The sequence below is a fragment of the Apodemus sylvaticus genome, chromosome 1 (genome assembly GCF_947179515.1).
Source record: "Apodemus sylvaticus chromosome 1, mApoSyl1.1, whole genome shotgun sequence".
Classification (NCBI taxonomy): Eukaryota; Metazoa; Chordata; class Mammalia; order Rodentia; family Muridae; genus Apodemus; species Apodemus sylvaticus.
Genome location: NC_067472.1, coordinates 196,325,815 through 196,337,969, shown reverse-complemented (window position 1 = coordinate 196,337,969; position 12,155 = coordinate 196,325,815). Strand labels below are relative to the sequence as shown.

Genomic DNA, 12,155 nt, shown 5'->3' with positions numbered 1-12,155 from the left:
CCTTCTAACTGACAACCACATCTGTGAGATCAAGGGACAGAATGTCAGTGGCTTGAAGGATGCTCAGACTGCAGATAGACTGTCAAAAGCTGGGACTGTGGTTACCCTCACGATCATGCCTGCTTTTATCTGGGAACATTATTAAACGGATAGCTCCCAGCATTATGAAAAGCATGATGGTTCACTCCAGTCCTGAACTTTAAATGCCTTGTACAGTGAATCACATCACAGCTGAATGTTTCCAGCTTTCCTCTTTGCCTACTTCTCTATTTCTCACATGATGCTTTCCTGGAACCTGAGGGAATATGGTGCTTGGAAGCCTTTCTATTTTCTATCATAGCTGGGAACCTCACTCTATTTCATATCAGCTTCTGATTTGAAGATAGATGTGTAGCCTTAGCCAGGTTCTAGAGATGTAAAACACTCAAAGTTTTACTTACATTCCTAGATTTGGTTCTTTACTGGGAACCTGATGTGTTTATATAAGCCATGGTTATTAGGATAAATGGTGTAGGCTTAGCTTTCCCTGAGAACTGGTCAGCTTTCTCCTAGAACAAAGCACGGTGTTAGTCATGTGTTTCAGTTCTGTGGCATACTTTGAATTTAGTACATCAGCATAGTACATTGCCTTTGATAGTTATTTTTTAAGTTTTCTCTGTGTGGGTATGTAAAATCCAATTAATCAACACTGTTTTCATTCCACAGAAGCATTATACAGTTGTGTGTACATTGCAAGACACTGTAATGATTGTCATTAAATCTTAATGACCTTCACATCATATGCTTCAATTGTCACCTTAAATATAATAAGCATTTAGTATAAAAGCCAAAGTAGAATTATTGCTGCCTTCTGAAACCTGAAGTGTTACCTCTCTATTAAACTGCTATATGCTATATCTGATCAGCTTACTGGTAAAGCTGAGGTGCCTAGTCATATCAAGATTTTCTAGTCACTGTACAAAGAAAATGCCTAAGAGCTGCCCTATTGCTTTCTGAGAAAACAAAGTGCTGTATATTTCATGTGTATGTTGTTATACTCAATAACGTTTTGGGTCTCTTATTTACTTAGAGAATAATTTGGTAATATCTAAATTAGGGTTTGAATCCTAATATTATGTAACTTTAGCTAAGTTGGCATGGTTTTAGGTGTTTAACTAGTCGTCTTAATTTGTTCCACTTTCTGAATCCTTAATGTAAACAAAAATGGCAAGGACACTTTATCCTGATTTATTTCTTTCTGAATTAGTTAATCTCCTATTCTATTATAGTATGTGATACTATCGTAATAAAGGTAAAAAACGTTAAAAAATATTAGGGGAAAACTTTACCTAATGTGTTGGGTGAAGAACTAAAGGTCAGTGGGACATATGCAGTAGTGACTGGAATGTAAATGGATAATATATGTAATAAAATAATTTTCAGGAACTATTTCTCCTTTTATTTCATGAGAACATAATGTAACAATGAAGAATGAATATTTACAGTTGCTTTGAAACAACCCCTCTATATAAACCACAGTGGTACACAACATCTACAGAAAGGCCTGGTTAATTCCCACAAATACTGAGATGAAGGGTGTACATAACACACTTCTTCATGACTATAAATGTCTGGAATGGTCAAGGAGCTGAGAGAAGTAAGTTGGATTTGGGGTGTAATCCAGAGTAAGCCAGTCCTCGGATTTGTCAAAGTCGTCAAGGATTCTTTGCCAGAGTTCCTCTGCAGATGGACCTGAACCTCGAGCCTCCTCTGGGAAATGGGTGGCAGCTTCTAGGACATCTGTAGATTCAGTCACTGGAGTAAGCCAGTCCTCGCGTATGTCAAAGTCGTCAATGATTCTTTGCCAGAGTTCCTCTGCAGATGGACCTGAACCTTGAGCCTCCTCTGGGCAATGGGTGGCAGCTTCTAGGACATCTGTAGATTCAGTCACTGCTAGATCAGTCTGGGCTTCAACTGCTGCTGATTGACCAGAATCCCAATCTATAATGGGAGCATGGCCAACAAGCAGATCTTCCTGCTGACTACACCTGTCTGCATCACTGGCCTGATAATGATGCAGAGAAGATTCCTGGATGCAGTTGAGTTTGGGAATGGAAACCTCACTAAATGTGCCTGAACACATGGGCTCTCCATTCTCAGCAGCAACAAGAGGTATGGAACCAGGAAAGTGGGTTGATTCAAAAACTGGTTTTGAACTTCCATTGGTCTCTGGCAAAGCTTCTGTAATATTCTGGAGAGCCATCCGCTTGTACTTAGCTCGGCTGTTCTTAAACCAGATCTGGAAAAGAAAGAAGATATCAGAAGAATGCCTGTTGTCCCCTAACAGGACCACAAGGTGAAGATTTTGGATAAAAGGTGTTTGTATAGCAATGATTCACATGTCAGAAACAAAGAAGCAGGAAACTCAAGATGGCTAAGATATTATAATAAAGTAGATTGTGTATGACCAGACAACATAAGACTGGGGAGATTGAGCCAGTGTGTCCTGTATTTTAGCAGGAGCTCTGGTGATTAGATTTCTGAGACCCTGCATGGAAACAATGCTATTCTATATTGCTACCAGGTTGATAAAAATTTGAGTCCCAGCATTTGATTCATAAATATCCACCACCTAAAACTGTCATCACTGCCCTAAGCATTTAAGAACAAAATTAAAGTTTCTGATGGGAAAGTGTAGATTTTTCTGTTGGATTGAGGGAATAGAGAGGGGAAGACCTTGATGTCCCTCGCTGTCACACCAACTAACTCTGCCAGCTTCACACATTGATCCTGGTTTGGGTACTGACACTTATCAAAATGTTCTTGCAGCAGGTGCTTTTGTTTTTTGGAGTACACAATGCGTTCCTTCCGCACCTTTCTTGAAGTCACAGGGCCAGATTGATGGTCACCATATTTCTCTGACAGTACCACAGATCCTTTGAAAACATGGAAACAAGATTTCAATTATGTATTTGATAACTTAGACGCCCTGAGGGTTTTTTCAAAGTAGGTAAACCTGGGCCCAGTACAGGATCTAGTTGCATTTGGATACCTGATTTTCTTGATGGTCCTTGGAACTCTTGCTGATGTAGGTCCCTTTCAGGGACTGAAAGACTTGATTGCATTGGATTTGTTGGGGTCAATATGGGACTGTAATAAACTTGAAAGGGTAAGTTCCTTGCAGTCTCTTGAAGCCTTTGGGGTCTGGTTTCTATGGGTGCACTTGAAGGCATTTGGAATTTTGGATACAAGGAGGGACCTTCAGCCCTATGTGTGTTCCGAACCTATTGGAATATGTTCTGGAGAATCTAGTAAAAGAAAACACGTCAAAAAACGTACAGAGAGCACTGATTTACCCATCCTGCCTACCCAGCATTTGGTTTGGACTGTTACAGAGCAGGAATCAGACAGGAGCTTCATTCTTTCTGAACAACTGCCTCTGTTTCCAAATCTTACAAGTATTCTCAGTATTGAAATAAATATGCACTTGGCTCCAGTATCAACAAGAGGTTGCCAGTCCAGGTAAGCTGGCAATTGAATGTTCATTTCCAATGTTTAAATTTTCCATATCCTACACTTCTGGCTGTGAAATTTTGTTGGGACAGACTACTAGCTAGTCTGCCTCTGCCCATGAAAATAAAAGCCTGAAGGCTTCACAGGATTTCTGTGGCATGCAGGGCAACTGACACAAAAGTCAAATCACAAACCCAGGAATTCTGCAAACAGAGTAAATGGACAACTGACACCAAAGTCTGAAGACCTCCCAGGGGCACTGCAGCATGCAGAGAAACTGAATCGACAGTCTGAAAGCCTGTCGGGAATTCTTTTGCATGCAGGGAAACAAAACCTACAGTACTTATGCTTCCCTGGTTAACAGCGAAACATAGGGCAACAGCTTGACAAATCCTCTCAAGAGTAAACAGTATGAAGGCATCCCAGTAGATGTGTCACAGCCAGGGCAACATATCTCCAGCTTCTCTGCCTCTCTAAAGAACCCACAATTCAAAGGTCTTCACGAAGGCCTCCCTGAAGACACACGGCCACCAGGGCAACAAGTCACCAGTGTACATGCCCCTCTGAAGGTTCCACAGTCAGAAGATCCCACAGGAGGTTTGCCACATCCAAGGCAACTGGCCTACCATGAGACTTGAGGGACAAAAAAGAAAACTCCCAAACAGAAACACCCCAACCAGAAAAAAACTCCCTATAACCATATGACAAGAGGCAAGAGCAAGACCATGAGAAACAGAAGCCAGTAATCTTTGGCATTATCAGAAACTACTTCTCCCACCACAGCAAGCCCTGGATAGACAAATGCACTTGAAAGTCAGGAAGATGACCTAAAATTTTATCTTAATGATAATAGAATCCTTTTAAAGAGATATAAATAACTCACAATAAGAAATATAAGAAAACGCAAGTGAACAGGTAGAAGCACTTAGAGAGGAAACACATAAATCCCATAAGCAATACAGGAAGATACAATCAAAAAAGTGAAAGTTTTTATTAATGCAGTCCAAGACCTAGAATTAGAAGTAGATATAACAAAGACAAATATAGGCAACCCTGGAAATTGAAAACCAAGGAATGAGATCTGGGATAATTAATCATTACCAGGAGAATACAAGAGATAGAAGAAAGAAAGCATCAGTCTCAACTAACCTGGACCCCCCAAGATCTCTCAGAAACTAGACAACCACCAATTAAGCGTACACCAGCTGATATGAGGCCCCCAACACATACTCAGCAGAAAACTGTGGGACTGTACTCCCTCAGAAAAGATGTACCTATCCCTAAAAAGACTGCAGGCCCGAAGTGGGCAGGGAGTTCTTATAGGTAGGGGGTGGGGTGAAGACATTCTCCCTGAGAAGGAAACTAGACTTACAGGATGTGGAACTTTCCGTGGGAGGACCAGAAGGGGGATAAAATCTGGATTGTAAAAAAGATTAAATATTTTTTAAACAAAGGAATATTATCATAATTGGAAAAACATGATCCCAGTTTCTCCTCCTTGCAGTATGACACCCTGTGACAAAATAAAGAATCAAGGGCAATGGAACATGTCCCATTTCCATGGACCCTTTCCACTCCCGTATTCTAAACAAGAGCATTGATGATCTAATTACTCTGGATGTCAGAAGGCACATACACCTAAGCCAGATCCCCTGATATTGAAGTGCTATACCAAGGACTTAGCCTTAATTGAATCTCCCTATCAAGAACCTTCCCACAGGCTCCTCCTTTCATCATCTAGAATCCAGCAGCTATACACACCCTGTTGTAACATCCAGTCTGTAGCCACAACTTAATATCTAACGGAAATATGGCCAGATCACAGACTTTTTTTTGTACTCTTTTCTTTTGTGACTGAGTTTCGCTAAATGAACTATGCTGTATGTGAGTCAAACAGAACACAAGGCTGAAACAGAATTCAGAAGGCTCAGCCTAACTGTTACTTCCCAAGCAGGGCTAAGACTAAAGGTGTGTAACAAAGAACTGAGCCATCCTGTAGTATTTCCCCCTAACATGGGCTCCATCGAGAAAATAAAAATTTTCCTTACTCTCTAGGAGCAATCTCAAAAAATGCGTCTCTTCTCATCCTGATGCCAAGAGGACATGCATGTTTCCGGCCACCACTAACACCTATTTATTTCTCCAAACTTTCTCTTCTGAGACTGAGGCAGGTTCCATGTGCATGCCCCTGACTTCCTGATTCACACTATACATGCAAGCCAGGGCTCACAATTACAAAAACCCACTTGCCATTAGTTTCCGAGTCCTGGGATTAAAGGTGTGGTCCATGCATCCAAAATGGTTACAGATTTTAGATGAAGGAGGGCCTGCTCAGCCAAACACCATCCAAGATGTCACACTTTTGAGTCATAATGCCACTACTATGCCTATCTAGGCAATCTGGAGCCTCAATTGGTCCCAAGGTCACTTGAGATCCCATTGTCAGTTCTTTCCTTTGTCCTATAGACAGGCCTCACTATCTATTGATCCAGGCTTTCTCAACAGCCCAGGATTCAATCTTGTGCTTAGAATGAAGAATAGAGCCCCTTGAGGTCTCTTGAAAGCTCATCCATAGAGTGCCCCGATCAGGGCAAATCACTGCTCTGCACTGTTCACATTTTTGGGATAGACTTGAACCATCTACTAAATTTTAATAACATCTTCTGCATGTATACAGGGCATATTTTATACTTCACCAATCAAACACCCATACAGGCTAAAAAAATCACCAAAAATCCTCCTCCACTGTCTCCCAAATTTTCCCCAACTTGATATCCCCTTTACATAGCAACCTTAGACATTTCATGCAACTCGCCAATTCACCAGGAATGAAGAGGTTTCCTGTAACCTGCGCAGTCCTCTGTCTTTGAATTCTCCTTAGAAGACCTGCCCTTATATATGTCTCCTAACCTGGAATTCAAAGCCCCTCCCACCCTTTGGCTCCTCCTACTTGACATATTCAAATCCATTATTCTCTCCCACCCTTTGATGCTACTCCAGGTGTAGCCTCATTTTATAGAACCCATGAATTTAAATTTTTTGGTTTGTAATCCTTTATTTCTTTACATTTTATATTTTACTTTTATTACTGCCCAGTTCAGCTGTTACTTTCCTCCCAGACCTCCCTCCCACAATTTTTCATCACATTCCTAATCCCAGGTCTCCAAGAGAATGCCTTCCACACCAGGCCTTTGGTCTGGTTTAAATAATTTAATGTGTGTAGCCATCTTACTTTTGTTTCTGTCTGGTTTTTAAGGTATAAATATGTTCTGCATTCCTTGGTTATATAGTTTTGACTGGGAGTGCATTGAATCTGTAGTTTGCTTTTGGCAAGGTGGCCATTTTTACTACCATAATTCTGCCAATCCATGATCATGAAAGAGATCTTTCCATATTCTGAGATCTGCTTTGATTTCTTTCTTCAGAGACTTGAAATTCTTGTCATACAAATTTTTCACTTGCATACTTAGAGTGACACCAAGATATGTAATGTTATTTGTGACTATGGTAAAGGGTGTCATTACCCTATTTTCTTTCTCAGCTTATTTATCCTTTGAGTAGAGGAAGGCTACTGATTTGATTAGTTAATTTTACATCCAGCCACATGGCAGAAATTGTTTCTCAGTTGTAGGAGTTCTCTAGTGTTGTTGAGTTGGTTGCATAAGTATACTATCATATCATCTGCAAATAGTGATGTTTTGACTACCTCCTTTCCAGTTTGTAACATTTTGACAAGTGTTACAAACTGTACCTCCTTTTGTTCTCTAAATGCTCTAGATAGATCTTCAAGTACTATATTGAATAAATAGTTAAAGAGTGGGCAACATTTTCTGGACCATAATTTTAGTAGGATTACTTCAAATTTCCTCTATTTAGTTTGATGTTGGCTTCTGGTTTGCTGTATATTGCTTTTACTATGTTTTGGTATAGGCCTTGAATTCCTGATCATTCCAAGACTTTTAACATGAAGGGATAGTGAATTTTGTCAAATGCTTTCTCAGCATCTAACTAAATGATCTTGTGGTGTATTTTTTTTCGCGTTTCTTTATGTAGTGGATTACATTGAAAGATTTCTATATATTGAACCACACTTGCATTGCTGGGATGAAGCCTATTTGATCCTGGTGAATTACTGTTTTGATGTGTTCTTGGATTCGGTCAGCAAGAATTTTATTGAGTAGTTTTGGATCACTGTTCTCAAGGGAAATTGGTCTGTAATTCTCTTTTCTTGTTTAATCTTTGTTTGGTTTATGTATAAGCAATACTGTGGCTTCATATAATGAATTGTGAAGGATACCTCGGGTTTCTGATATGTGGAATAGTTTGAAAAGTATCCGTAGTAGGTCTTCTTTGAAGAACTGATAGAATTCCCAACAAACACATCTGGTCCTGTGTTTTTGTTGTTGTTGTTGATGTTGTTGTTGTTGTTTTTGGTGGTGGTGGTGGTGGTGGTGGTTACGGTTGTGGTGGTGATGGTGGTGTTTTGGGAAGACTGTTAATAACTGAATCTATTTCCTCACGTGTTATGGGACTATTTTGATGGTTTATCTGATCAGGTTTTAACATTGGCAGCTGGCATGTGTCTACAAAACTGTCCATTTCATCCAGATTTCCCAATTTTGTTGAGTATAAGCTTTTGTAGTAGGATCTGATGATATTTGGAATTTCTGCAGTTTCTGTTGTTATATCTCCCTTTTCATTCCAATTTTATTAATTTGCGTGTTTCCTCTATTCCTTCTTGTTAGTCTGCTAAGTGTTTATCTATCTTGTTGATTTTCTCAAAGAACCAACTCTTGGTTTTGTTGATTCTTTATATAATTCTTTTTGTTTCTACTTTGTTGATTTTGGCCTTGAATTTGTTTATTCCCTGCCATGTATTCCTCTTGGATGTATTTGTTTCATTTGGTTGTAGAGCTTTCAGATGTTCTGTCAAGCTGCTAATGTAAGCTCTCTCCATTTCCTTGTTGAAGGCACTTAACTATATGAGTTTTTCTCTTAGCACATATGACTATTGACAGCTTTTCAGGATTTCTAGTTGCAACTGCTTTAAGAGGAGAACCTTCTAGAAAGGTTATTGTTCATTGTTTACAGGCTTTTACTGCTAAGGGACTGCCTAAAGTTGGCAAGACAGATAATGGGCCTGCATACACTGGAAACAGCTTTGAACAATTTTGCAAGGAATTTGGAATTGAACATAAAACTGAAATTCCTCATGATCCAATGGGACAAGGAATTGTTGAATGTATCTGAAAAATTAGCTTTAGAAAACAAAACAGGGTGAGTTTTAACTTCCAAGGTCACCAAAAGCACATCTCGCTTTTGCATTATTTGTTTTAATGTTTTGTAAACTGATGCTAAAGGTCAGTCTGCAGTAGATCATCTCTGGCATCCAGACACTTCCAGCTCATATGCCACGGTTAAATGTTGAGATCCTTTAACTAATACTTTGGAATGGCGCCAACCCTGTTTTAATACGGGAATGAGATCCTGTTTGTGTTTTTTCACATAAAGGAATTGGAGGTCAATGACTACTGAAAAGATTGTTTCGCCAAGTGGACACAGATCCTGAGTCTTCTAATGATTATGATACTAATGATGAAGGCATCTCAGGATCCCTATGAGCCATCTAAATTAACCTGAGGTGTAGTCTTTGCCCTTACTGGATAGCAGGTGTTTTCTATCAATTCTCAAAGCCACACTCCTTACACCAGGAGGCTTGATCTTGTTTGGATCTTTGTCAGCTCCCAGTTTAGGCACTTAACTAAGCAATTACCCCTTGGAGGTTCACTTGAGTATGATGGAAAAGAGTCCTGCTCCCCAAATCCCTGGTCATGTGAAGGTTTTATCTGAAAGGTGGTATGTAGACATCCAGTGCTTAGAGGCCATTTAAGCATTTGTTCTTTTCACATGTGTCCTTGAGATGGCAGGACTAGATCCCATGGTCATAGTTGGGTGGTGCAGAAGATTATTTTCTGTGCTGTTTGGAAATGTGAGACCACAAGGAATGTTTACTGGAAGCCCCAAAGAGATTTAATTACAGTTGCTAGGATTTCAACAGGTTCTGGCCTATCTAGTTCTAGTTATAACGGCAATGGACATTGTTTCTTCAGGTTTTTAGTTGTGCCAAAGCTGCGCTGTCTGGAACCTGGAAAGGAGTAGCATCCTTGGTAAGTTTTCTCTGTAACCCAATTCCAGTGTCTGGAAAAAATGTTAGAGAAGGCTGGATTAAGGGAAGGACTTCGACACTTTGGCTTTATAAGGAAGATTATGATTATGGACTACTTGTTTCTTTGTTTGTTTGTTTGTTTGTTTGTTTGTGACAGGGTTTCTCTGTGTAGCCCTGGCAGTCCTGGAACCTACCCTGCAAACCTGTGTGGCCTCAGAAAAACTCAGCAATCTGCCTGCCTCTGCCTCCCAATGACAGGGATTAAATGAGTGTACCACCCAGGAGGGGCCCTCTCCCCTTGATCACTAATTGAGAAAATACCCCACAGCTGAATCTCATGGAGGCATTTCCCCAACTGAAGCTCCTTTCTCTGTGAAAGAATGTGTCAAGTTCACACACTAACCCATCCAGTACAACATGTAAAAATGAAGTAAGGCTGGGCATCATAACAGAGCCTTTCAATCCCATTACCTGCAAAGCAAATGGATGAGGATCTCCATTTGTGGAAGGCAGTCTTGTTTACATAAGCACTTCCAGGAGAGTTAGAACTACGTACAAAGGCCCTATGTTAAGAAATCAAAAATATTGCCAGGAGGTGGTGGCACATGCCTTCAATCCCAGCACTTGGGAGCCAGAGGCAGAGAGATTTCTTAATTCAAGGCCAGCCTGGTCTACAGATTGATTGCCAGGACAGCCAGTGTTACACAGAGAAACCCTGTCTCCAAAAACAAAACAAAAAAATCCAAAATAAAATAAGATGAATAAATCTTTGTAATGGAAAAACAAAACAACTGTCATTGTACTAGCTGTTCTGCCAAGAGTAATTATAAAAATTCCTTTCAGAAAATAATTAACACTATTTTACCTACAATCTGATTTAATACTACCTAATGAATATTTACTTCGGGTGACATCATCACTCTTCATATCACTGGATATTCTGGAATAGTCTCAAACTCACTCAGAGTTTGACTCTGCCTCCAAATACTGACCATAAAGGCATGTAACACCACTCCTGGATTAATTTTTCTAAACAGGCTTTGGGAACAAAGAACAGGATGCCCTGGAGAATAGAATCCTTCCATCACAATTCATGGCATTAAAAGTGAGCCCTTCCAGCCTGACGGGGGTGGTGCACTCCTTTATTCCGAAAACTTGGAAGGCAGAGGCAGGCAGATTTCTCAGTTCCAGGCCAGTCTGGTCTAAAGACTGAGTTCCAGGGCAGCCAGAGCTACACAGAGAAAAACTGTCTCAAAAAACAACAACAACAAAAGTGAGCCCTACCACACCCAACTTAATTCATTTTCTACAAGTTCATTTGCATTTTGTTCAGTTTTCTGTGAGTGTTCATATCTCATGTGTGCGGTCCCTGTGCCTCAAAAAGGGATTCAGAGCCCCTGCGTCTGGAGTTATAGCATATATGGGATTCCAGACCAATTAGGAACCAAATTTCAAGAATCAAGATCAACAAGCAATCTTTTCTTTTGTTGTAAATGTAGGTGTATACATGAACACGTGTCAGTAATGTGCAAGCATGCCTGGAACCCTACAGACAGAAGGAGGGCTAAGACTCCAAAGGAATACAATTCCCAATGGATGGTTCTGAGCCACATAGTGGAGGTTGGGAACTAAACCAGGCTTTCCTGATGAATCAACTATTGCTCTGACTCACTGAGCCATCACTCCATCTCCACAATAAGTAACCCTCAGTTAAATCCAGCTCTAGTTCCATAATGCTAAGAGTTTTGATATTTTGCAATGGTATGTAGTAGAAGAGATCACATTCAATTAAATTCAAGTTAGATATGGTGGTGCACTCCTTAAGCCCAACACTTGGAACACCAAAGCAGGTAGATCTCTGTGAGTTCCAGACCAGCCTTGACTACAGAGTAAGTCACAGGACTACCATGGCTGTTACAGAATAAAAAACTGTCTCAAATAAAAGAGACAGATCAAACTGTACTCAAGAAAGCACTTTTATAAATGCAATTCAAAACAACCCTGAAATTTCACCTTACACCAGTAAGAATATCTAAGATTAAAAATTCAGGAGAAGCAGATGTAGGCGAGGATGTGGAGAAAGAGGAACACTCCTCCACTGCTTGTGGGGTTGCAAATTGGTACAACCACTCTAGAAATCAGTCTGGCAGTTCCTCAGAAAACTGGGCACCTCACTTCCAGAAGATCCTGCTATACCACTCCTGGGCATATACCCAGAAGATTTCCCCAGCATGTAATAAGGATACATGTTCCACTATGTTCATAGCAGCCCTATTTATAATTGCCAGAAGCTGGAAAGAACCCAGGTATCCCTCAACAGAAGAGTGGATGCAAAAAAATGTGGTATATATACACAGTGGAGTAGTATTCAGCCATTAGAAACAATGAATTCAAGAAATTCTTAGGCAAATGGATGGAGCTGGAGAACATCATACTAAGTGAGGTAACCCAGACTCAAAAAATGAATCATGGTAGGCACTCACTAATAAGTGGATAT

General features: G+C 40.2%; 1 protein-coding gene across 1 annotated transcript; it reads right to left on the bottom strand.

Annotated features, from left to right (window-relative positions):
* Positions 1-1,828: 1,828 nt before the first annotated feature.
* LOC127683542 (homeobox protein DLX-4-like) lies at positions 1,829-3,239 on the bottom strand (the record flags this gene model as incomplete). Its single annotated transcript, XM_052180888.1, has 3 exons — positions 1,829-2,278; positions 2,716-2,915; positions 3,032-3,239. Coding segments are annotated over 3 exons (858 nt in total), but the record flags the coding sequence as incomplete, so codon positions are not given.
* Between the last annotated feature and the right edge of the window lie 8,916 nt (positions 3,240-12,155).